The 27,900-nt window shown below is 39.2% G+C and overlaps 1 protein-coding gene across 8 annotated transcripts in view; it reads left to right on the forward strand.

Annotated features, from left to right (window-relative positions):
- Nucleotides 1–27,900, forward strand: part of AFF2 (AF4/FMR2 family member 2) — a 445,289-nt gene that overhangs the window by 122,754 nt on the left and 294,635 nt on the right. For 4 of the 8 annotated variants that reach the window (XM_036227103.1, XM_036227107.1, XM_036227100.1 and 1 more), the window contains exon 2: nt 18,750–18,882. In XM_036227103.1, coding sequence (XP_036082996.1) covers nt 18,750–18,882 — 133 coding nt within the window. The remainder of the gene's footprint in view (nt 1–18,749; nt 18,883–27,900) is intronic. The other 4 variants (XM_036227104.1, XM_036227108.1, XM_036227102.1 and 1 more) reach the window with 1 other exon arrangement.

Genomic DNA, 27,900 nt, shown 5'->3' on the forward strand with positions numbered 1-27,900 from the left:
ATCCTTTTCTGGGCTGTAAAACATTCCACTATCTTAAAAGGGTTTCTTTATGATGCAAGTCTCCCCACCAGGGTCAGTAATGTTTAAGTTAACATCTTGCTTCCTTGAACCATTGTTAAGCAGTCTCAGCAGCTGCTTCATGGCTATCAGCTATGTGACTTCTTCAGTGTCTCTTATTGGCTCCCCGACACCCTGGGAATTACCCAGTACAAACTTTGTGTTTTACATGTGAGAAAACTGAGGCCAAAAACTGTTAAACGATTGACTTGTTGTCACCAAGCTAGTTGGTGATAGGTCTCAGATGGAAACCTACATCTCCAGGCTCTAATCCAGAGAGCTTTATCACTTTCAGATAGAAACCCACATGTGCTTACCTGCAGTTTGTCCATGTGCAGATAGGTAAATAAGTAACTGGATCTCACATCCCTGGATTCCTTGGAAATGACACTGTATAGGGTATTCAAAAGTCAGTTGGAGGGTGGCGTCAACTGGATGGTATATCTGTTCCTTTCAAACCCCCAAAGTCAGGCTTCCAGGAGCGCTGTGAAAAAATAGCAAACCCTAGTCAGTGTAATATCAGGCCCTCAGGTCTGGGGTGAAGAGGGGAAGGATTCAACCCAAGCCAGTCACCTGGTCACAGCCCAGTATGAATGGATCACTGGGCTGACCTGTGAGATCCTGAGCGTGCTGAAACTGAACTTGCTACTTGTCAGAAGGAGGTTTCTTCCTGTTAAGTGGAGGGCCAGAAGGTTGAAGCAGGTGACTTCTGTGGTCTCTTCTGAAATTCTCTGATATAAACCAGCCTCATCTCCACATTGTGAGTGTATATGTGTGCAGACACAGGCCCCGTGGGCATTCACCGAACCCTAATATTTTGGCAGATTATGGGTTTAATAGACTCAGGTTGTGCCTAGAAGACAACATGGAGACAACTAGTCACAAAGAAAGCATTCTGGCACTCACTCAGTCATTTTAGTCCACACTTCCTTCTTTATTTAATAACTCTCTCCACCTTGTGCCAAACCATGGGCCTTCCTTGGAGAGCCTCCAAGGCACTTCTCTCCTGAACTAGCCCCAGAGTCTGGACGACTAGAAGCTTTTCACATGGAGTGGCTGCTTGTAGACACTAAGTTCTGTTTAGTTTTTAGTGAGTTGTGAGCATTTTAAAGTAGACTTCCAAACTCATCTAATCTGTCAACCTCCTGTTAAAAAGCCCCCAGAGGAGAAGAACGCTGCTATCCTTACTCTTTCACATTCCCTTTCTCTTATGAAGCAATGAGCTGAAAATGCCTAATTGGTATCAGGAAATCCGAAGGGTGGTACAGAGAAAAGAGCACTAAATTGAGAGTCGGGGCTCCAGTCCCAGTCGTGCCACTGACCCAGGTGGATGACAATGGATGACCCACTTCCCCTCTTTGTACTTGATCTTTCACATAGTGGCAAATGATGGCTTTGATCTCCATACTCTCTTAAGACCCTTTGATTGAAGGTTGTTTTCATGCTCAATCGTCTCCTGATTTCACGTTCCTGGTTTGAACTACAGTAAAGTGTTTTGCAGGTGTGCGGTGCCTTTCAGGATAATTTTGCTCCTGTTGGAAGATGTATTGTCATCTCTATTATTGTAATGTCATGGAACCTTCTTATTAATCAATAAAATTGATGGGTTAATGTGAAGGGTTTTATAAATGAGTAAGCACAGATTTCATACTCTATAATATGCAAACATGATGAATCCATCTTTGCTGGTTACGCTCAACCACAACAGGAGAGGGCAAGTGTGGCCCCACTTATCCTGAGCAATCAAGCATCTAGTTATTTGAAGTAATTTAAATGTCTCGTGTCAGTTTCTTAAGCTACTTCTGTATGAATAAAAAGCATATTTCAGATGATTTTTGGATAGTTATTTTTATTTAGTTTTACTGAGCAATAATGCCTTACATCTTTATAGAAATGGGACCTTTTATCCCCCTCTCTCAAAGATCTAGTGTCTCTTCATGATAGCAAGGATAATGCTAAATAATATAGGTAAAGAAATTTGCCTTCACAGGTGTTTTTACAAATGTTATCTTATTTGAGGGTCACAGCAATTGCCAGAGATGCTTACTGGTGAGAAAAGTCAAGCCTTAGAGGGCCACAGTGGCAATAAATGACAGAGCAGCTGTGGATGAACACAGACCTTCAGGCCTTGCCCTGCCTCACCCATTGAGCACTTTTCAGAGGGACATCGGAAAGCCTTAAAGAATCATTCTCATGCGTTCATTCACCTCTGCTAAGAATATTGAGGCCCTACTCTATATTGCATAATGCCTTTAGGTACTGGGAGGACAAGAAGGATTAAACTGTTGTACCTGTGGTCGGCAGAAAAATATCCCCCTAAAGATGTCCACATCTCCTAAGCTCCTAAACCTGTGAATGTGTTACTTACAGGAAGAACTTTGCAGATGTGATTAAGTTAGGATCTGGAACTGGGGAGATGAACCTGGATTACACAGGTGGGCCCTAAATATCACCAAAAGGGTGTTTATAAGAGGAAGGTAGGAGGGTCAGAGTCAGAGGAGATGCGATGATGGAAGCAGAGGTAAGAGAGAGATTTGAAGTCGCTATGCTGCTGGCCTTGAAGGTGGAGGAAGACGCCACAAGCCAAGAAAAGAAGGTGACCCTTAGAAGCTGGAAAAGGCAAGGGAACAGATTCTACCCCAGAGCCTTCGGAAGGAATGCAGCCCTGCCGACACCTTGACTTTAGCTGAGGTTCTATTTAAGACTTATGACCTCCAGAACAAAAAGAGAATAAATTTATGTTGTTCAAAGCCACCGACTTTGTGCTAATTTATTAGAGCAACCACAAGAAACGGACACAGTGACTATCTTGAGGAACTCACCATCTATTGCAGTAAACCATCTATCACAGTGGAGTAAGTGGGGTTGAAGAGCCGCTGTGGAGAGCTGGGGAGTGGGGATGGGAGCTTCTGAACCCAGGCTGATGTGCAGGTACAGTGTCAGACGAGGATTCCTCAAGAAAATAACGAGGAAGATGAGTCACAAACATCTGGACACAGTTTTTCTGTATATCACTGAGCTCAAAGTAGAGCCACCGCAGAGGGAAATGAATATTGCATTTGTCTTAAAGGGTAGGGAGGCGAAACACTAGAGGACCCACCATTGCTGAGGATTCTGTACGCGATCCAGTCTTGGCAGAGTCATCCCATCTGCTTCCATGGAAGGCAGACAAGCCTGCTGGGTGGTCATCATTTATAGAGCTCTGTGAAATCTACATACATGCAATATGTATGACAGTATGTGTGTGTGTCTTAATGGCCATCAAGTGCAACACAGCATATATATCAGCATAATATTCAACATCCATTAACTTAGGGACATACTGCGGAATCTGAAACAGCTGAAGCTTAAAGTTGATCATCTCCTTTCTTTCCAGTTTGCATTAGAGCATACATTACGATGAATGGAAGCAATTATAGGCAGATTCAATGACAGCGTCATCATTTATTGGAGTATAATTCCTCTAACCAATCAGTGCTCTAAGTTACAATGAATTATATTAGACTTCCAATATTACTTGAGCATGTAAGGGGCTATGGATCAATGGGTATCTGATACATGAAAAGCTTCAGCATTCAGTTCTTGTTGAATCTGTAATTAACAAATGAAACTAAACTAATCATAGTGAATTGTTCATTTGACTACATTCTTGTCGAGCACACTGTGTGCTCAGGGGCAAGAATGTGGAGTGCTGTAGAGTGTAGGCCCCATGCTCTTCTGCATCTCGGTGCCCATCAACAAATGAATGCCTCCATCAGCATATTCGAACAGCGTGGTGCGTTACTATGAGAAAATGTTTCCTCCTTGCAGGCTGCTGATTCATCTGGCTTGAACACTATGTGTTAATCAATGATTGTTTTATATTAAAAGGCACAGTTTAATTTTGCCACAGATTTGCTGGCACTTTTTCAAGAAAATATCAGTAAACTGAGGAGTTTGAAAAGTAATGTGTGAAATGTATGTGAAACAGGTAGAAAGAAACTGCTGCTGGCTTATGCTAATCAGAATTCTTCCCAGCTATTCCGAGCACCTTGGAAAGAAAACAGGCATAAAAGGCTTCAGAACTGTACAGAGTTTAGATTTGAAGACAGGGTTACTGGTAGATAAAGTCCCACTCTATTATTTATTCTCTTTGGCTTCTGTGCCTAAGAAATGCCTTCATCTTGTAAAATGAAATTTATATTAAGCCTGGAATAGTGCTTAGGCTCTCTTGATATTTCAGAGAAGGGCACTGCTGGCTCCCACACACTAATGTAGTGTTTGTGATGTTCATTAAATATATTAGGGACCACAGTGCTTAGCGTAATTTTGTTTTACCAGTTTACTATGCACGAGTGACATTCAGTTGAGTCTTAGCATTAATACGCTCGTAATGTACAGTGTAGTGCAGTGCCTCCATATGGTGCATTGGGCGGAAGCATATTAAACATATTACACAAACAGAACTCAACACCTCACATATTATTGATCAACAATGCACCAATTAGACAATACAGCAGCCATGAAAATAAACACTGGCATATGTGCCCAAGGTCTAAATGAAAATGAGATTGAAGGAACAAATGAGAATAGAGAAGGGGAGATAATAAAAGACGACCACAGAGGTTAGACTGTCACAATGAACCCAAGAGTGCAAAGTCTCTTATTGTCCTGAGCCAGAGAACTGAAACCAATATTGTTTAAGCTAAGTGGGTTAACCTAGAAAATCTCTCTTTTTAGAAATATAAGCCACAAACATAAGCCACATATGTAAGTTTAAATTTTCTAGTGACATGTCGAAAAAGTGAAAAGAAGCAGGTGAAATAAATTTTCATTTTATTTAAGTCAGTGTCTGCCTAATATCATTTCAATGTGCAATCTGTATAAAATTGTAAATGCTGTATTTAACACTGTGTCATACTAAATCTTTGGAATCTGATATGTGTCTTATACTTAGAGCAGGTTTCTGTTCAGACAAGACACTTTGAAAGTGCTTGGCTTGGCTAGTGGGTACAGAGTCAGACAGTGAAGTTTTAAGTAACACCATTACAATTTCTCTCCTCCTCTTCCTATACCGTGTGCTCCTTCAGATATGAAGTTTCTTAGAAGGCAGTGGCAGTGATGTTTAATGTGGTGATGGCAGGGACTGAGGCTCAGAGTGGCCTGTGACTTGCTCAAGATCACACATCTTGAAGTGGCAGAATCTCTCTGTGAGGCCTTTCCACTACATGCTCTCCTCCTTTGAAAGGCCCATCTTGTATATATTCCTTCATTTCATTGTTTTCTAAAAAAACAGTCACGTTTATGGACTATTAGGTATTCTGGTAATAAGTATAACCCATAGAATGCTATTAAAAAAAAACGGCTTAAAACAGTGCCTTTTACTCTAACATTTAGCAACTCTTCCCATGTTATGGAAAGATAAAATTAGAAACATTTCACAATTAGAGCACAGGATGGTATAGTAGAAGACAAAAGCATTCCTGGATGCAGACAACTTGCCTTCATATCTGGTTCTGCCTCTCATTAGCTGAGTGACAGTGTGAGCATTAGGCATTAGCCCTTCTCGGTCTCAGTGTCTTCATCTGTGAAATGGGAGGTTAAGTGCCTGTCCCACGTACTTCTCAGGCTTGTTGCAAGTGTCACATAAGAGTGTACTTGTGTAAGTGCTTTGTGAAATGAAATGCCCCATGCGAGTGTAAGTGTCTGTAGCTTTTCAAAAGAGAAGCAAAATTTTAAAATTCTGTTATGTACCAGATTCAGTTATTTATTTAGTTTGCAGTGGCAGTGATAATATATGAATCTACTTACCTTCAAAAAATTACACCACTACAGATAAAGCTAAGCTCTCCTCAGTCGACCCCCAATTTCTCTCCCCTTAACCACCCACACATTGCAAGTCCACTTTCTGCAGGCATTTTGTCAAGGTGAGAACATTTGGGTTAAAGCCCAAGCTAGATGTGAGATAAGCAATCAACACACTAATACTTTTGAAAGACAGGCTGAACTGGTGGCCTCAGGTTAGCAGAGGTCCCTCAACTTCACAGCAGAGCACATTTGTACCAGTGCCTTTGCTCTATGCTGCCATACGTACATAACATGTCTATCATATCTGTAAGAGAGTGTGTATAGACACTGTACCAAGACTGAAGAATGAATTTTGCATCGGTGGGTAAATAAATGCATTGGCTCTAGAGATTCTTGGGATGAACCTGCCTCTCATATTGGCTCAATCATTCTTTTCATAAGATCTGGGAAAGATAAAAGCTAGCACTTTCTTTATCATATTAATTGGTAGGAATGTTGGCTATTAAACCTACTGTGGCAGTCTTATAGAAAATTTTCTCCTTATTCAGTGAAGGCGGTAGAAGAGAAGAAAAATCTGCCACCAAACACTATCACGACACCTTAAGTGACTCTGATGATAATGGTCATAATGATGATAGAAATAGGAACTGCTCTTTGATCAACAATAAGTTATTTTTTGTTTGAAAGTATGAAATATTAAATTGCAAGGTGATGTCCATTTTTATTCACTGTTCTTCAGAGAGGAAATGCAAAGTGACAGAGGGTTTTAATAATAATAGCAAGCATACCTACAATATGCATTGTTAATCAAATTACTATCACTGATGTCATTAACATGTGTCATGTTTCAAAAGATGAACGTGTTGTTTTAATTTGCTTTTTAAACATCCACAACAAGGTCCTCAAGCATTTAAGTAAAATAGAGACAGATCATTTAAAAAGATGGAAATTATCTGGATATATTGGTTGCAACTTGCAAGCATTTCTGATAGCAGCCCTCTGTTGAAGAGAAAATTGCACAAATTGCCAGTTTTTATCATTTTTAATAAATAAACCTTCTATCTTTTCCCTCCCTCCCTCCCTCTGGCTTCTACGTGATTGTGTTCAACAAGCATATTTTCAGTGGGACCATTTCTATTACAGAGTGATTGAGCTCTGATTTGCACATCAATTACCCACCTTCATGGAGATTTTCATGCTCCCCTAGCTGACATCAATGAAGCATAACTGCGTAAACGCTTTATTTCATACCAGTTTTGGATAACTGAGACTGATAACTAATCATATAGCGAGACAATGTGCTATAATACAGGAAACAATAAATGCTTCCTTTTGAAATCTCATCTATTCTTTATGAGCTCACCATTCACATGCTTATCTCAGTCATCCATTTCTTTCTGTAAGGCTCTTCCTCTCACTTAGTATCACAAGTGCAATTAGGGTTTTACCCTTGAATACGAGCATTTGTGAAGACCAAACTCTCATTTTCTGGCTCCCACAAAAGCAGCAAATTTTGCTTTTTTCCCACCAGTGGCCAAACGTGGAGAGACAATCCGAAGGACTGAGCTTGGCTGTACTTTTAGTCTCCTGTTCAGTCATCCATGTTTGTCTCATGGGGTCAACTTTAGTGCCACTTAGTTAGCATGTACTTGAACTAGCTGATATGCAAAATTCGAGTTCTTCCATTGCTCAAGGCCCAGCTGGAACACATGTGTCTGATTTGGCTTCCCATCCTACACCAACCCAAGGACATTCCCACAGTACGTCATTTCCGTAGTCATAGCGTGTGTTACCCTGTACTGTGATTATTTTGGAGTGGACTTCCCTTCCCTTCTGTGCCGTGAATTTCTCAAAGGCTCGCACTGTGTCTTATTTTTTTTTCTCAGCACCAAACATGGTGCCTGGTGTGACGTAGGCACCCAGTAAATGTTTGTTGATTAAATAGACAAATTAGTTAATATATTAATTAATATCTTTGTCGACATTTGTTACTGAACTCGGGCAGAAAAAATATGTTTGCCCATCATTTGTTCATTCAGTCAGTCAAAAAATATTTATTGGAAGCCGAACACTGAGCTTGGCATTTTGCCAGATAAATGAGAAACAGAAATGCGTTATTCCTCTCTGGTGACACTTTCATTTAACACTCACAGTTCTCTCAGACAGAGCAGGAAAGAGGGAAAGAAGGATGGGCTGGAGAGCCAAAGGAGAGTTATGTTGGGGTAGAAGGGAGAGGAATGGATAACGTGTAATTCAGAGTGAAAGAGATAATTGCTAATGTCTCGATTATCCGCGTTCACTGTGATGAGGCCCAAAGTTTTCATTGGGAACTGGCTCCAAATACAGTCTAGGGGTGCAGTAGTTTTCTAGGTCTCCCATAATAAGCTACCACAAACTGAGAGGTTTAAACCACAGAGATTTATTGTCTCAGTTTTGGAAGCTGGAAGTCTGAAATCAAGGTGTCACCAGGGTTGGTTCTTTCTGAGGGCTGTGAGGGACACTCTATTTCGGGCCTGTCTCTGAGCTTCCGGTGGTTTGCTGGCTACTATTGGCATTCCTTGGTTTGTAGCAGTATCACCCTGATCTCTGCCTTTATCTTCCCTTAGCATTCTCCCCGTGTCTCTCTATGTTCAAATTTACCCATTTTGTAAGATTACGAGTTATGTTGGATTTGGGATCCACCCTATTCCAGTGTGACCTCATCTTATCTAATTCCAACCACAGCAACCCCACAAAATAAGGCCATATTCTGAGGTACTGAGATGGAATGGATCAGGACTTCCCCATATGAATTTTGAGGGGAAACATTCCAACTCATAACAGGGATGGGCACCTTGCCAGGCACCTTATCAGGACAAGAGGAAGAGGCATAACCGAGGAGGAAGTCATAACACTTGGCCCAGGTGACATGTGGTGATTCATGAGAAAATGAGCTTGGCCCCAGGAGAGTATGCAGAGAGCGACAGAAGGAGCAAGGTGCACCTGGTGATTCCTTGCTGCCGTGTTGATCTCATGCTCAGTTGCTTTGTGGGGCGAGTGTGCCATGGAGATGCAGGGGTCCAAAGGGTAAGCCTTTAGGGGATAGAATTTGCCTAGGGAAAAATTAGTGAATACACGAAGAGCAAAGGGTTTGGTGAGACATGAAAATAGAGTCAGCTTAAAACTGTCAATTATAAACTGCTTGTTAAAGGCATTGATTTCCTTAGTTTAAAAGTAAGTAAAATCTGATTTCTGAGGAAATATTGTTTTAAATTAAGTAGTTATTGAAATTGTCTTGCTTATAGCTAACCGAAAATAAAACACCTTTTAAAAGTGTTATTTATGAGAAGCCGGGTTATATTAAAGCTTTGACTTGGAAAAGAATTCCTGGTATTTAATGAGCATAGAGAGGAAATACTTTGGGCAGCTTTTTTCCTAATTTGAAAGACAGAATCATTTCTGTGTTGGCTGGCTGCAGAAGCAACAGGTATGGAGCTGGGGACGTGGCATGTGAGATGGAGCCAGGATAGATTGGGGCTGGACATGGGATCACCAGGAGCAGAGGGCCAAGGCAAAGAGCAGCCAGGCAGGGCACCATGCCTATCACAAGGCAGAATTCAAACCAACTGCAAAGTCAAGTCGAGCCACTGTGAATACTCAAAGCCCATCACCACCTCTTCTAGTGTGGCTTCATGGAACCATTTCTGATTGTGAAAGCTTACATTTCCTTGAAGTAGGTCAAGGTTTAGATCTAACAGCTTTTTGGCATTGACTGATGATTTTAAAGAGAGAATTATAAATGACATAATTTCAATTCAACACTGAAGGCTGCAAGAAGGAACACTGGAAAAATAAGCGAGAAAATAATAAAAACTCTTACCTCTGATTGGCAGTGGGAAACAGGGCATATGCTGATAAGAGTGAAAGCAAGAACATTTTACATTATTTTAATTTTTTTATAGCTTTAATTTTTAAACTGATTTGAAAGTCATAAATATATATTTACTATATTCACTCTCTGTCCATTTTCTCAGCTTGTGGTATTCATTTTGGTCCCTTGCTAGTCTTCAGGAAGTATTTTTGAAAGCTTCTAAGTCATGCAGTTGTTTTCAGCTCTCTTGGTTTGGCCACATTGGCTATCAGGTGTTTATAAGTCACTGGTTTGTGTTACCAGTGGGTCAATGAGCCAGAGGGAGTGATAGCGAAGTCTCATTTTTAATGAGTAGGTTTGAACTAGAGTTATTTTTCAGTGGTTTTCTATAAAAATGGAAATCAGACACTAAAGAAAATGTTACAAAAGCAGAAAAGAAACTCAGGGACACTTAGATGTGTATTGCGTAGTGGAGTCTTCTCATACTGGGGTACTGAGTCTGGAAGAGGAGAGGATGCTTGAAATGAGGATGAGGGAGATAAAGGTGCATGGTTGTGAAGGGATAGCTACGCCTTCTGAGCAGCCTAGGAGAGGAGGGAAGTATCACTCGTTGGGGAGACTCAAGCAGTCAGGGATACTGGACCACTTCTCTTAGCCAACAGTTATATTGTGCAAGGACAAAAGAATTTAATTTCACTGGCAAGACTGCTTTTGAAGTACATTTTAACAGGTTTCTAGAAAGTTATTGATACGCCGACTACTACTGCAAGCAGATGGGAACTTTTGAGTTGCCAGAGTTATGGTCATTCAATATAAAAGTGGCATTTCCATTAAAATGGAATCCTATAAAAAATGGAATTTGAGTGCACTCTTATAATATTGTTGATAATCAATATCCATTTGAGTGTCTACCTGCGTTCGCTATTCTGAAAAGGATCTATATACCTTGCTCCAAAAATCCCTTCTAAGCTGAGAGATTCTGCAGAGAGTTCAAATTTTAGGCATTCCCCCTGGATCAGTGGCACCATGTCTATTGTGTGAGCAAAGCTTAAATGTGTGTATGTCCCTTCTCTTCTACCTGCCAGCATCTTTCTGGCTAAGATAAGGGGCTCTGAATTCTGGCAGCCTCAGCAGCTGTTCTGCTTGCACCACTTACTAATTGTGTGATGTTGGTACGTTAACCTGTCTGGGTCTTGTGTGCCTCAGTTTCTTCATCTGCAAAGAGAGGATGAGAGTATGTCATCGGAGTTTTTGTAAGGATTAAATAAGATAATCACAAAATGCCTCGTGTTGTTGTGCCAGCATGGGGCAACGAATCAACAGAGAGTAGCTATTAGCATTATTGCTGTTATTCTTCTGCATGACAAGTCTATTCTTGTAATAACTGTTTTTCACCTTTAAGGCATTTCTGCCGACATATATCAGCAATGTAGATTTCTGCATAATAAAATACATCTGTTCTCTAACAGGGCTTGGTTCTTGATTTATCTTCATGTTAAGTCCATCGGGTTTTGGTACGCCCAAATGGATCCAATAAAGAAAAGTTTATATGTGAATGATTCTATCATGTGTGAAAACCAAAAGTTGTTTATATTGGGTACCTGGGATTCCCCCCCACCCTCGCCCCAGGAGATTCCAATGAACTTGATCTGGCACATGACCCAGGGCATAGGGATCTATAAAATCTTCACTGGGTGATTCTCATGTGTAACCAAACTTGAGAACCAGGTTATAGAAGATTAGTAATATTTAGAAATCATTTAAATTATGAAGTTATTACTTTAAACCTCATGTCAGTATTCATTTGCAAATGAAGACCATATATTTACCAATTTGGTGCCTCTATCTCATAGGCCATTTTTGAGTCTACAGAGAAAAATTTTCAGAGGCTATCTAATGAAATATACTTTACCTTAGTCTGTTATTTGAAAGACTTTAAGTCTCAGTAGTAATAAATTTTTGCCATCTTTTTTTGTGGAGTAAAGAGAATTTGTGAAATCTGTATGTAAATTTCTTGGGCATCCGCAGGTCCTGTAGTAGGATCTCAGGCTTTTTGAAAGAGCTCCAGGTTAGGAATCCAGGACTCAGCTCTCATAGGCTGGAACATTTTTCTGAACTTCAGTTTTACATCGTTAAATGAAAAGAATAATGCCTGTCTTGCTAATTGGCCAGCTTTTGCTGAAGAGCACATGTGCAGTAAAGGTTTGCGATGAGGGTACAGCATGATCAGCGTGACGGCAAGCTCACCCATTAATGTGAGAAGCCATTAGCAGCTGCATGCACTATCATATTTCATCTTTACATCGACTGCATGGAGAGGGAAGAGGAAGATTATTCCTATTTTGAAAATAAGGAAACTGAGGCTTAGAAACATCAAGCAATTTATAAATGCTCAAGCACCTTGTAAGTAGGAGAGCCCCAGCTCAGATCTGAATCTGGATACCGTCATTTCTGGACACACTGCAAAATTCTTTAGAAACAGCAGAACCTGTTTATTGGTTGCTGTCAGATTAAGTTTTTACTAGGTTTTTACCATTCGTGGATGTGTTCAATTATCTTTGCAGTGTGAGTGTTTGGTATTTGTTAGAGGTATTACATCAGTTGGGCTGTTCAGTAGGCTAATCAAAATAATTTTGTCTTCATCTTAAGCCAGGTTTTTAAGGTCTTCCTCCAAATGTCTGCATTTGACATTGCTACATGTGACTTAGAAGCCACAGACCTTTCCCTTAAGGAGTAAAAGTCTAATGGGAGAAATAGAGAACCCCAGTTAAAGAAATATAAACTCACAAGATTTAACCCGCTCAATGGGCATGGTATAACATAGGACCAGGAATACCCATACAATGGACTATCATTCAGCCACACAAAGGAATGAAGTACTGACCCATGCTACAGAGTGGATGAACCTTGTAAACATGCTAAATGAAAGAAGTCAGGCACAAAAAAGAGCCCATATTTTATAATTCCACATATATGAAATATCCAGAATAACCAGATTCTTTCACAGAAAAAGTAGATTAGTAGTTGCTTCGGCCTGGATTGGATGGGAGGATTAAAGGAAGGGGTGATAACTAAAGGGTACACGTCTTCTTTTGGGGATGATGAAAATATTCTAAAATTATATCATGGTGATCAACGTGCAAAACTGTAAATAAATATAGTGAAAATCACTTAACCACGGGCTCGTACACTTTAAATGGGTGAGTTCAATGGTATGTGAATCATATCTCAATAAAGCTATTATAATTTTAAAAAGAGAGAGAAATAGTGTAGGGAACATGAGAGAAAGGGGGTAGGTAAGACAGAAACAAGATGAGAGGGCTGATTCTTGGAATGTCTGCCTGACCCCACTGGAGGATGATTTGATAAAGTTAATGGCTGAGCTGAATCTTTGCTTCCGTTTTCAGAACTGAAGGGAATTGGGGTATCCCCAAGGTACCCCATAGGAGAATGTTAAGCCTGCTTCCTGGAAGGACTTATGGAGTATTGGTGTATTCATTGTTTTAAAAAGCATGAATTTAAGTGAACTCTAAGAATAAGCACTGGCCCATTTCCCTAAGACCTAAAGAAATTGGCATGGCCAAATGGGCAGCTGACAGATGTGTAGAGTAAATGTCTTGTGTATTTTCTTTTTGTTTCTATCTTTTTTTTTCTTTTAAACAAGAGCCGTTGTCAGTGCTGAAGAGACTGGTTCTATACAGAGATCTCTTCGAGTCCTGCTTTCAAATATCACTTAGAGGTTCTACTGATTTTAGAAACTCCTTTCAAGGCCGTGTTCAGGTCTCCAATTCAAGGTTCTTGTGCATTTTTCCTAATGTGTCAAATAATTATGGCCCATTTTTACCTTTTAAAACCTGTTTTGAATTTAGCACTTATTTAAGTGCTCATGGATATTAGCAGATAAAACAAGTACACAACTTGGGAGTGATTTCAAAGGTATTGAATAGCAGAGCTTCTCTTTTTTAACTAATAGAGACTAGGTCAGTGTTAATAAATCTAGATATTGAAAAAAGGTGCCACTTGGAACTCTGGAAGATGTAGTAAGTATAAATATCTACAAATTTTATAGAAGGCAGAAATTCATTCAGGAGAACCATAAGGAAAGGGTTATGGCTTGTTTGTCCCTTGGGTGAATTAAATATGTATTTTTATGCTTTTATGAAGATATTAGGCAAAATAAAGGTATTTTAGTGTCAGTTGAATTAGAAAAACAAGTAAGATTGAATTATTTACCTTCATGTACATCATTACAGTAAATCTGTATTAGTTAGCAGTATTATAAAGCAAACTTGTCATTTTAAAATATCGGTATTTTTTTAATGCTTTCCCAAGTAGCTTTGTAAAATAACCTAATTAGGTAAACAATGATCATTAAACTTCATAAAATATACAAACTGAATGGATTTAAACTGGTTTTTATTCTCCCTCACTCGGCTTCTCCCCACAGATGTAGTTAATTTTTACAATCCCTTTAGGGTCTGTACATTTCGGTGTGAAGAAACTAATGGTTTTTCTATACTCGAATCCAAATTAAATTCCTCCAGTTTTTCCCTACTGGCAATCTCTAATAAAATACAGTCCTAAGGAAAGTTGACCAACGGGGTGCAAATGAGACAAATATTTATTCTTGAGTGTGATAGAAACATGGGAGGCAGTAGGGACAAGCCATGGGGAATTAGAAAGAGAACTAGTTTGGAGACTGGGAGACCTGGGTTCCTGCCTCCTCATTCTGCCACCAACCTGCTGTGATGCCCATTACCTTTCTCAGCTCAATTTCCTCATCTGAAAGGACCAGAACTCGACGAATGTTAAAATCTCTTCCTGCTCCAACAGTCCCTGTTCTGAAAGACTAGGCTGCATTGTCAATCTGGGTGTGCTACCACTGTGAGCTAATGAAGATGGCATAATGAGACATTCTCGATCTCAGTGAAGCTATGAGTGCCCTTGGTTTATTGTCCCATGAATGCACCTTTGGCTTCTAATGATGAAAATGGGAGTCACCTGTGTACAAGATCCAGTTTAAGGAAAAGGACAGAAGAGTATCTGAGAAAAGGAGAAAACAGGAAGAAATCGCTTAGGCTTGAAGTTCAAAGAGACGCAGGCTCCTATCTTCCTTTATCATTACCTTGATGAGGGCTTGAGACAGCTCCTCTCAGTTGAGGGGGGCTTTTGTTTCCTCCTGTGTTAACGAGGGCAGTTCCTCTATCACTGGAAGCCAGGCAAACAGGCAGGTGGCTGAAATCAGAGCTGACATAAAAGCCCCATTCTGGAGGGAAGCTTCTCAGCATCATGCTTTGTGTTGGAGTAAGAGTACAGTCCCACATCGTTTGTTTACACTTCACCTTATTGTGCTTTACTGATGTTGTGTATTTCACGAATTGAAGGCAAGGCACTCTACCAGCAAAAAGATCACAACTTGCTTTATTGTGATACTCACTTTATTGCAGTGGTCTGGAACCAAACCCGCGACATCTCTGAGGTGTGGCTATGGTTAAGTAGAACTTGTGCTTCTTTCTGTCCTTTTTCTATCAGCTAGAGCAGATGTTAGTGAAGCAGAGATTCCAAAAAATAGGCTCTAGAGAGAAAAACCAAAGACCTTTGGTTAATTAAGAATAAATTGAGTTTTGACTGTTCGGGGGTCTTTATATCACCATAACATGATAAATTTTGTTATATTTGGGAGAAAAGATGTTGGAAGAGCATCCTAATTTGCTAAGAGTGGAGAGGACTTAAGTTGAGTTCACTATATCTGGGTTTTCAAATTGGTAGGACCAATTCACCCCAACTTCATCAGTGTGAATAAACTTGAATTATTTAGACAAATAATATGATTAAGTCAGATTTCTGGCTTGAGCATTTCTTCATGCACTGTGGAGCCTGTTTTTATTTTTTTTTTCCTTTCAAAAACAAGCCTGGGAGTGTAAAGGTACATCAGATCATCAGGAGACAGACATATGCTTTCCTGTGGCCTCTGCAGGGTTCACAGGTTCAAACACAACCTGCCCGAATCATAAGAACTTTTAATTGAGTAGATAAAGAGGTCCTCATAATTATAAACTGCAGTAGGTATAACAAGAGGCTAAATACATAGCTGTGGTTTTAATTAGCTGGTGCTTCAAATTAGTAATTTTAGTTCCAATCAGAAATCCGTGATGTTCTACACTTTGAAAACCTCATGTAGTTCATTCCTCATTATACCTCGCCATGTGAAGCTTTCAATACAACACCATGCTGAGCAAAAAAGGAAAAAATTGGAGAGATTTGGTTGCCTTCCAAAAGCGGTGCAACTCGATGGAGATTAAATTCATTCTTGCCAGAGATATGAGAATTAACTGTTCTTTGTTATATGTGTTAAAAAATGCAGCAGGCAGTTTTCTTGCAACAGATAACACCCATGTGCGCACTCAATCTGCTATTCAGATTTTCGTCTGGAATTTGGTAGCTAATGAACTGATGCAAAATGCAGCCAAGAGCCTCGGAACAGATCAACCCCAGGTTGAAAGCACTGAAAAGTTCCATGACTGCTAGCCACTTGAAGGGTTGTCATGCAAGTTGAAGCACGTTTCCGTTTCTTCTCCTTTTTTTTTGCCTTCGGGGTTTTAATTATATCTTTCCCTCAGAGGAGAGGGAAGGTAGTTTACAAAGCCAAGAGACCAAAGTACTTCGGTTCTCTTCGTGGGGGAATTAAACATGATCGATGGGCCTGTCATTCTGGGCTGTCGGGCACATAGAATGAACAGATAGCTGGGAAACTGACATCTTGCTTGCGTTTCTCGGAAGCAGGAGAATTTGGCTCTTGGTTCTGTATTGAGAATCATCTACTATGGAAGGCAAAGAAGTTGTGTCTGTCTCCTTTGCAACAAACCCTCCTCCTGCCCTGAATAAATATTGCTTTGACTTGGTCCTCCACCTCCACCCCCAACACCCTATCTTTCTTTCGTTTTGACAAATTGATGATGGGCTTGGGTTACATACAGCCAATGTGTGGTGCTAAGGTCAAGTCTTGTGCTCCACACTCTGTGGTCTGAAGACATTACTATGCCTGGCTGATCCCACATTGGCTTCCAACACAGACAGTGTGACACATGGCAGCTATCAGGGGTTCTGATCGAAACTTGCGAATGGAAATAAGAGAGGATGCTAGCAAACAAAATACCTGTGGATGGCATTTGAGACGACCAACAATAGGCTAACTTCCAATATCTGGACTTGGCATCTTTCTGGCATTGTTCGTATTATGAAAGCATAATGTATATTTAAACATCCTATAAATATTGCCACTATTTTTTAAATGGAGAAATGAAATATTGTTTATCCAGAAGATAAGACTATCCAAGTTGCTTTGGATTTGTCAGTTCAAGGATTTCTCTGGAGAAAGTTGGAAGACTAAGAGTACTGGCATCTTCCTCTTCATGTATATTGATATCTAGTTAAGGTGCCATGGAAATTTCATGCTCTGTACTCTTTGTAAATTAAAGTTATGATAGTCATGAGCAAACTGGACTACCAATGATAGGCAGTAGGTTTGTGATGTACTCAAAACTTGTCAACTGTACTATTATATCAGTATATCTCTCATAATTTCTTTAGCTTTTATGTTCATTTACATGTCAATTATCTAATTAAGTCTTAATATGGCAGTATTAATATGGGGAAGGGAAGCAACATTTATATAGCACCTGCTAGGCATTTTACGTACATTCATATAATTTAAGTCTGCTCAGCATGTATGTACTCACTTTGGGTAAGATTACAATCAAAAGCAGGGGGAGAAAAACCAATGAATAAAATAAAATCCACTGATCTAAGACTTACAGATGACAGTTTAATATATGTAGTCTTTCATGATGAAGAAAATAATTGTTCTAATAAGAAAGCATTCCATGCTATAAAATCCAAAGGCCCCGAATATGTCTTAGATATTGTCTGGAAGCTTTGTGCTGATCTTCTAATAGGAAAGCCCAAAATGCTATGAGTGTCACGTGTTTGTAAACCATTTGTGTGTTAAAGTCATTTAAGACTTTTGATACTTCCTTTCATCATTAGTAATGTGTTATTAAATCCAGACCCCCTTCTTTGGGAAAAATTTCTAAAAAAGGCTTTGTCATCTGTGATGCAAACTGCGAGAAAACCAAAACAACAACAGCAACCAAAAGGAGTGTGAGTGATTGAGTGATTTGTATTTGTATTTTAATTGAATTTTAATTTTTTAAGGATTTTTATTAAAATATAGCCAACACACAATATTATGTTAGTTTCACATGTACATCATAGTTATTTGACATTTGTATACTTAAAGATGTAATTGCCATAAGTCCAGCAAACCATCCAACACCATACAGTGCTATCATAGTATTATCAACTATATTCCCTATGCTGTACACCACATCCCCATGACTCATTTGTTTTATACCTGAATTTTTGAACTTCTCATTCCCCTTCACCTTTCCCCCTTCTTTATTGATTTTTCAATTACAGTTGACATTCACTATTATTTTATGTTAGTTCCAGGTGAGTGATTTGGTTTTTTTGTGGACTTCTGAAAATGTCCTTAAACTCTCTTGTGATTTCATTACAACAAGCTAATTTTAACTGTGGGCTCAGGACAGAATTCTAGTTTATCTGCAATAGCAGATTTGGTCATTCCTTTCCCTTAGGATTTTGTGACATCTGCGAATTCTGAGCCTGATGCAGTTGACAACATTATGTAATTTGAACTTGAATTCAGTACCTTTCTGTACAGTGGATTGATCTGGGAGAAGTTTGAAATTGCCTGCAGTAATCAAGGAAGGGCAAGGCAAGATGATTTGGCCGTGCTGAGGTGGCTGTACATACAAATTGTAATAAGTGATTTTCTGTTTCTTCTGTATTCTGGAGAACTGGTCAGGATGTGAAACCCACTGGGAATAAAGAAAAGGATCCTCTGCTCTCTGTGCAGTATCAGTGTGGGTAGCCTTGACTTGTATTTTTTTTCTTATTGATAACAAGGGAGATCTCAAAGACTTACATGACTAATTAATCTATTTCTCCTTTTGTCTTTTTCTTTTCATATCAGTCACTATGAACAGGACCGTAGTGCGCTTAAAAAAAGGGAATGGGAGCGGAGGAATCAAGAAGTCCAGCAAGAAGATGATCTCTTTTCTTCGGGCTTTGATCTTTTTGGGGAGCCCTACAAGGTAGCTGAATATGTATGTCATTTATCTTTCTGGGAAATTGTTGCTTGTTGCAGTTTTGAACCCATCGGCCAATATTTAATCTATTTTTAAAGCACCAAAATTATTACCAGGAAAATCTATTTTACAAATGAAGTATATACACATACACTGCGTTGGGGGCAATTGCAGGTGTCTGAGGAAGTCTTTAGAGAAAGAGTCTGTCTTCTCTGGTGAGCACAGTAAGATTTGAAAGGGACTCGGGGGACTTCCTGTCTCTGAGGAGTTCTTTCCTGCCTAGCATTTCCTATAGGAAGGAATGTCCCCTTGACACTTTCTCCCACTTCGATGATCAGCAAGGCATCTCCTGAAGACTTCATCAGAATGCCAATGGATATGTCTATTTCTCCTCCCAATAAGTGCCATCCATTGCAAGGCCCCTGCTTTCCTTTTCCATTTTAGGTTGTTAGCAGCTGTTCAGTGGGTTGAGTGCTTTTTTAAAATTACTGTTCTAGGAGAAAGGGAAAAACCAATCATTTTTCCCTGGTGGTTAATAATCATGGGTTAGGAGGCTGCCTCAACCAAGGCAGGTAGCATAGCTAGGGTGATTTCCTAGTGGTATTCTGGCTAGTATGTAGCTCCAATAATGGTCATGCTGCTATGTCTACAAGTATTGGTTTTGCAAAGACGTCCTCTGAACTCTCTATTTGGGATGGAGGCTGGGGGAAGGATCTTGTTAAATTGCTGTCAGCTGGTTGATTTTTATTGAAATTTCATAGCAGTGTAATTTTCTGTAATGAAACAAAAACTGTGTAGGAGGTAAAACAAAAATAGAGACTATTTTCAAGAGTTGTGATTTTAGAAGAGCACCACTTAGGGGACAGTGACTTTTGGAAAAGAAAAGTTCTTACTGAGGACCGCATAGGCACAAATACTACTTTAGGGTAGAGAGTCAACTGTTTCGATTGGTGACTAGTGAGAATAGAGTTCCGCTGCCTTGTTCAGAATAACTAAGCAGCTCTTCATCGAGACGCTCAGTTGTTTGCAAGTTTGATAAGTCCAATAAAGAGACCTAGGTCACCTGAATTACTGGTCTTCAATTTCTCAATAATAATATAATTCTTAAGAAAGCAATTTTTCTCAGTTGAGTTAATTTGTATACTACCTTTGAATATGTGTATTTAGAGATAAGATTAGTTTAACAAGCATTTATTGAAGGTCCACTATGTGCTAATCTCATCTTAGACTAGTTTACAAAGGGGAATAGGATATGCTCCTTTCCTTCAGGAATTCCTTGTTCAGTTGAAGAGATTATCCTGAATGAATGAGGGCATTAGTGCTTGGTCACTGCTAGAGAGATAGGGAGGAGAAAGATTAGTGAAGCCTTTGTACCCCATACCAAGGAGTTTAGACACGATTCTGTACACAAAGAGAAATCATTGCAAGTTTTTAAGTTAGGGCATGGCCAAGATAGACAAAGAATTTAAAAAGATAATGTTGAAAGTATGGAGAATGGATCAGAGGGAAGGTAAACTAGAGGCAGATAAGAAAGGTGTTGTAGCTGGCTAACGGAAGAGTTCATGACAGGCAGGATTTAAGGTAGAACAAGGAAGTTGAAATGATGGGACTGGGCATCTGACTGGATGTGGGGAGTGTGAGATAAGAATGAATGATTTCCATCCTTTTGACTTGAGAGGATGGTGGTATTAACAGGTTGTTCAGGAGTAGAGCAGGGTTGGTGCTTGTAGAGAAAAAATTCATTAATTCTGTTTTGACCATGTTAAATTTGGGATGCCAGTGGGATGTCAAGGGAGAGAGATCCAGTAGGCATTGTTTATATGGATCTGGAGCTAATGAGAATGGTCAAGAGAAAGAAAGTGAGCTGTTACTGTATGGTAGCAATGGAAGCAGTGAGAATGGATATTACCACTGAGTTAGATTACTGAGTAAGAAGGACAAAGAATCTTGGAAAGTAGCAACTCTTAAGGGGTAAAATAGGTGGTAAAATCAGAGGCCACGAAAGGAAACTAAAAATCAGTGAATGATCAGAGAAGTAGAAAGAGCACTAGGAGAGAAACATTTAATAGAAATCAAAGGAAAAAGGGATTTATGGAAAAGAGATTTACTAGTTACATGTGTCAGATAGATCTGGGATGGAAAGTGACTGTTGGATTTGACAGTTAAGGGGTTATTAGTGACCTCAAGGAGAGTTGTTTTATTTGCTGATGGTGGTGATCATTGTAAGAAGCCAAACTGCCAGGGGATAGAGAGTAAATGAGAAGTAGTAAAATAAAGAGAGGCAGTGAATGTGGACTTGATCTTGAAGAGAGATTTTGTTTGAATGGAGGAAGAAAGAAAGCTAAGTTAGAATGCAAGGGGAGAAATTATGTGGAAGGAAGCTTTTATAAAAGTGAAGGAAACTCAAACATGTTTAGAGATTGATGAGAAAGAACCAATATCAATGGAGAAAGAGAGGGTGAAGATACAGGAGAAAGAGCTGAGGGGAATTAGAGCAAGATCCCAGAGGAGATGAGAAAATATAAAATCAAGGGCATGTGAAGAGTGATAAGCCATGAGAAGGAAGATGGGAATGGAATTATTGGGATGAGAACAAAGCAGGAGAGTGGAAGGAAGATTGAGGCAAGGCAAGAAGTCGTGGCTTCCATTTCCTCCAGAAAATGGAAGAGAAGTCAAAGAATGATTGGTACCTCATCCCTTCTTGAGAGAAAAGTACAGCCAGATGAGTTTCACATCTTTTTCTGGGATAGGTTAGAAAAAATGAGGTTTACTCCAAGGGATCGCTTTTAAAATTTCAATTATCTATTCATACTCAACACTATTATGAAGCCTAGAATCCTTGGTTTATTTCCCATTTATAATTTCCAGTCCTGTTCAATTAATGGTCTTGTACTTTTAAGGTAAATGCTGTTTTTTGTTGACAAGGACTGTTATATAGATGCATAGTTATTTTTAGATGTAAGCAGTGTATTTTCGAGTAGCAGTTAAAAAATCTTTTATCAACATTGTCAGAAGTTCTCAAAAGACATCTGTCTTGATATGTCAAGGGTGCATCAGGTAGAGACACAGATGGGAACATTAGCCTAGTGCAGGGCCAGGCCTATTATGTGACTAGTAGACTGCTGTGTTTATGCTTCCTGGTGAGGAAGAACCTTTGTCCTGGAGTCAAGACTATGAAGGAAAGGAATGATGTGAACAGTTGATGACCTAGTATTTCTCTTTGTTTTACCATTGCTTTGATGATCAACTGCCATTTTGTGCTATGTCCATGTTCAGGGTTCCCTGGGTGATCCCTGGAGAGTACACCTCTCCTTTCCCTCACATTATGATACTATAATTGATGTGCACCTCCAAAAGCTCCCCGCATTTGGACTGGTGTGGACATGTTCGTAGTAGCTTGACATGCCTTCGGCAATGCAGTTCTAGAGCCAGCCAATGGTCCACTAAGAGAGACGGAGGCACACTACAACTCTTCCTTAGGGTTGTGCTGGGCATGTGTATTAAATTAAAAATCAAAATTCCCGGTGGTGGATCAAGACTTGCAGGAAACTTCTTGTTACCCTAAAGCCTAAAACATGGCTTGATCACTTGTCCAACAGTGTCAATGGTAATAAACTAACCAATAAAAACCAATCTCCAGGACCCACTGCCTTTTATTGGCAAAAAGAAGAAATGATGATCTCATGTGTTCCATGTCTTTCCTTTCCTTGCTTCACCTCTACCACTCCTAGAATAGAAGGGATGTTAACCACTCCTAGAGTTGGTTGGTAGGTCACTTCTCCATGTGGATGCTTTGTTACATACACCTTTCAAATCTGAGTTTGTGCTATGCTGTTGAAAAAGATGTCTTTAAAGGTGCTTGAAAACTGTGGCATGTCTGGGTTAGTGTGGAAAGATTGGGAAGGACGAGGAACTGGGATGTACCAGGTGTCTGCTGTGTGTCAGGTGCTGTGATGGAGTATATATATATATATATATATATATATATATATATATATATATATATATATATATAGATTCAGTCCTTATAACGACTGGAGTAGGCATCTCCCCCATGTTTCCCATGAAGAATTTGAGAGAAGTACTGGCTTCTCTGCAGCTTCTTATCCATGGAAGTGATGAATCTGGATCCAGTTCCATGTGATTCTGTATCCATAACAGGAAGCTGTTTATAGCTTCTGACAAGAAGTCAAAAGATCCTGATAAGCTTACCTCCCATGTGACTTTGGAGAAGAAACTATATTCCTCTGACCTGTAATTTCCTCCTCTCTGAAGTTGAATAATAATACCCACTGGTAGAAATAATGACTGATAACAATAAGAACAAACTTATAGTTTTTCACGGCTTAACAAGAATGAGGAAACTGAGACACAGAGAGGTCAAGTGGCCTTCCCAAGGCCATTTAGGTTGGGGCAGGTAGAAGCCAGAAAAAATCAAACATTTCGGGAACTCTTGCCTTGAAATCTGTAAAGTGCTTTGCAAATTCAAGGTATTATTGTTATTATAATTAAAGAAATAAAGAGCAACCTACACCTTAGAGAGATTAACTAAATGTATTAGAATTATTAAAAAAAGAATTACTAAATCATATACATTAGCTACAATGAAATCAAAGTAAAAAATGAACCTCAAAACTTAAGTTATTTTGCCATCCTTATTAGAAAGAAGTACTATGGTACAATAGCCTTCTAGCACATAAGTATTGCGATGAAATTATACTACCGATTTGTAGATTGCATTAGAAGCAAACTGAGGCAACTTTGCATTTCCCAAAGTAATGAGAGGCAAAAAGCTTAAATGAGCGAGCGCTGTTAGTCGTGAGGCACAAACCAGACATGCAATTTATGCCTGAAAATACTTGCAAAATGCTTTTCCTTGATGATGGAGCAATTTTGATTACTTAGAAAATAATGGCTGGAGAGGTTACCTTTAAGGAATCAACCAATTATCTAGAAGGAAAGTAAAGATTGGCCAAATTGAAAGAAGCCTATAATTGATTGAAATGGCTAGATTTCATTTTTGCCATTTTTATAATGTTCAATCAAGACTGCCCAGAATATTTTGTTCCTCAATAGGATTACTAAGACTCTAGAGGGTGAAAAAGAACCTTTAGTGTAAATCAAGAGTTGCTATGGTGTATGAAAGTACATTGGGTAGCTGTACATAAATGTATTTCAGGCCTCATTGGGTTTTCTATCCAGTGGATCTCATATCTACACCTTGGGAAATTTAAAAACTGGTTGACGCTTACCTACTTCCAATGGTGGGAAGGCAGAGACTTGATTCTGGCAATTTGGACTGTACTGTTAATTATTGGACATTGTCAAATGATGGACTTCTTAAGGATATGTGTCTGTGTGTCCTTCATGCCTAACCCTGCCTTATGGGTATTTTTAATGTACCAGTATGTGTCTTAAGAATGATGATGGTAATTCTTATTTGTGGCACAGCAAATCTGTTACATGAATTGTATGGATCTCTCTTCAATGAGCAACACAGAAAACATCACCAATGAACTCAACCTTGAACTGTCTATGCATTTCCAGTAACAAGTCCCTCTGTGACAGTTTCTCTATGAGGAAGCTAGTCTTAGAGGGTTGGCATCCCTCCATATGTCCAGATTATCCCAGCTCCATTCCTACGTCATCGGTGCACATGAAAGCCCCACACTTGGAGCTGTTAGCCAAGCCCACTAATGTCACATGCATACATGCCTTTTCTGATTACACTTTAGTGCAATGCTTTTGCTTTTGAGTCATCCTAAGGAAAAGCCACATGAAGAACATATTTGCATTTTCTGTAAAATTGGTGCTGGGAAATTGTTTTATTGTTCAAAGTTCTTTGTAATGGAACCAATGGGAGGGATTCCTTTTTCACATTTTAGTGTCCAGTAATCATTTGTCTCATTTAATGAATTAGGCTATGCTTCCTTTCATCAGACAAAGAACATTCTGTAAGCTGTGAGCTTTCCCTTGTTGCCTTAGCTACCAAGAAGCTCAAAGTTCAACTTAATGTTCAGTCATAGTAACCAACTTTGCTTGACTTCTGCTCTCCTATGTGTGTACCTTTTACAACCAGCCATTGTAAATCCTTTATTTCGATATAGGCAGGGTATGAATTATAATTCGATTATGTTCAATTCAGCAATGATTTATTGAGTACCTAATATGCACCACATACGGCAGTAAGTCTTGAAGATAGAAAGATGACTAAAAAGTGGTCTCTGACCTTTAAGAGCTCATAGTTCCATTCAGGAAAAGATTTCATAACTGTAGTACATTCTATATGGTAGAAGGTTGATTTTCTAGACTTATTTAGAGAAGTTTCAATTTTCCTCTAAATTTACTCATGTAGATACAGTTTTAGACATTTTTGTACTTAGAACTTCTAATTTCTAGCATATTTTAAAACCTAGAGATGGAAAAATAATCTAAGCATGTATCATAAACCCAAATCATTATAACAGTAGACATAAATGAAGAGACATTAAAACCTAACCAAGATTCTCTCCATTGAAGTAACGATGAGCATGCCCCTTCCATTTACTGCTGAATAGGAACAGGGATGTGGTTAGCTTGCTTGCCTAGATGTTCTTGAGTCCTGATGAGGTCGGCTTAGACAGAGTGTGTTACTGCTTTGAGGTATTGTGGTGGTCTCTGTGACATTGTGGGTCAAGGTTCCGATTCTGTAGAACTCTGTTTCAATGACAGTTCAACGAACTTTCGATGAAAGTCAAGTACACTTTCAATGAAAGTTCAATAAATTGAACTTTGACTTTCCTGATAGCGAAGGCCCAAAGGAAAAAACTCACAGGTTATAGAATTCTCTGTCTGGTGGGAAGAAGCATATCCTAACTCATTGAATAAGACAATGTAAAATGAAGGCATTTAAAATGGGAAATGAAATGGTATTGTTTCCCCTCGTTGGGTCAGATCCTTGAAGGTAGCCAGGTATTCGTGTTCATTAGGCAATCATCTGACCCTAGAGGTAAATTGTTTGAAGGGCCAGAATAACCCCTTGCATCAAATTCTCACTGGGCTTTCAGCTCAATGAAATTTCTTTATTCTGAATTTAGGGACTGAATAGAGAGACTAGTTTTGGCTGCTGCCCAAATGGTTCATTGTTCAACTCTGCTGAAGAGGGGATGCTATATACAAAGAGTTTATTTTTGCCTTAGCTCGAAAGTAATTTCTGCCATTAAAACTGACAAACCTGGGGCCTTTTGGGAATAAAAGTGATTGCTACCCATCTTTATTAAATATGCCTTTCAAATATACTTCTGAAAATGGAGCGATTATTCAGCTGAAGATTATATAGAATATTAATTGTTTAATCACTACTTCAGCACCAAAATTGCATGTAATGCAATATAGGATGTTCTTGAGGATAAGAAAAGTAAATTGACATGCATTTATTTGATTTCTAAAGTTGCCCATCTCCTACAGACCACTCTTTGCATATATTTGGCATACTTTAAAAAAAAATTTTGAAGTCATATACCCCTGAATGCCCTCATCTTTGGAAGTGTCTGCAATGCTTTAACACATGATACGAGCTGAATACTGTATATAGTATATGAGAGTCATGCTAAGGTCTCCAGTTTGAAACCCTCTCTGGTTGTTCCTTCTTGGGTATCTTTTTCTGGCTCCTCTTCCTTTCCTAGTCTCTTAAAGTTTAATGTTTGCCAGGGTTCTCTCCTGAGCCCGATCTTCTCATTCTATGTTTTCTTTCCCTGGGCAATTTCATCCATTTTTGGCACTTCGCTCTCCATTCATTTGCACACTCTCCCATCTTTACACACAGAGAACAGCACGCAACCATACAATGTAGGTTTAGACTGAGATACAAGACTTGGATAGGTATGCTCTGTGTGTGCCAGGAGACTGGGCTGTGTTAAGGGCATGTGAGAAATCTTAGATGTTAAATATTTATCTTTAGTGGAGGTTATACCAATGGGGAGGCTGTCACCTCCTCCCCTGTGCATGGAGAGCATGCCTATGGCTCCTGGGATGTAAAGACCACATAGGGTGGTATCTTCCCCATCTAGGGGCTCCATGGATGCCAGTAGCCTTGTTTTATTGTAAAATCTTAAGCCAGGATAGTGAAGCCTAGGCACAAGGAAGTCCTTTGCCATTTTGAATTCAAAGGCTTACTTTGATGGCATCTTTAGCAGGTAAAGAGAATTACAAAAAGTCATTTTCAAAGTAGAAAAGCTGAGCTTTCATCAGAGTCTTTTCCAAGTATATAGCTCTCCACCATTTTTAGTTTTAAAACCTGCACTTTCTATATTACAGAAAAACATGCAGAAACTTAATTTTTAAAACAATCACAAGCATGTTAATAAGATGAGTAAATTATATAGGAGATGGCATAGCTGGTATGTTGGTTGTCATTAGAATGATCCAGTTGCCAGCATCACTTTGAAAATCTGACCATGTTTGATCGACTTAAGCAACAGTTTAAATTCTTGAATAAATTTTTCTAAAGCATTGAAAAGACACAGGAGAGCTTGAATCACTGTTGATGAACAGTTTCACCATTTCAAAGTAAATGAGGATGAATCATCAATATGTAAACTCCGTTGCCCCTAGACTATGTAGGCAGCCACCAGTAATTTATAGTCCTTTGATGAAAAGGAATTACATTTGCTTTAGTTATAAGTTAACTCAATTAGACGTTGTTTAATCTCATGCCTTTTCTAAATGGAAAGTAGTCATGGTAGAACACTTTAACTGACTTCCTTATCCAATGGGCTAAGCCTTTTTCATGACATAATGCAGTGCAAAGGGCTGACATGTCAAGAACAGCTAGAACTCAGACATCCCTTTATAATTCCAATGATCAGTAAGCATGTAAGCATAAATTGTTAATCCTGATGTAGAATGTAACAGTTCAGCTCATCTGACCTAAAATAAGTTATCTTGCTAATAAAATTCACAAATGACATAATTTAAAACTTTCTCTCAATTAGCATGTTTAAGGACAGGCCAGGGAGTATACAAATGTTAATCACACAGCTCATTCCAAGAGGCTGT

Source organism: Rousettus aegyptiacus, unplaced genomic scaffold (assembly GCF_014176215.1).
Source record: "Rousettus aegyptiacus isolate mRouAeg1 unplaced genomic scaffold, mRouAeg1.p scaffold_m13_p_9, whole genome shotgun sequence".
Taxonomy (NCBI): domain Eukaryota; kingdom Metazoa; phylum Chordata; class Mammalia; order Chiroptera; family Pteropodidae; genus Rousettus; species Rousettus aegyptiacus.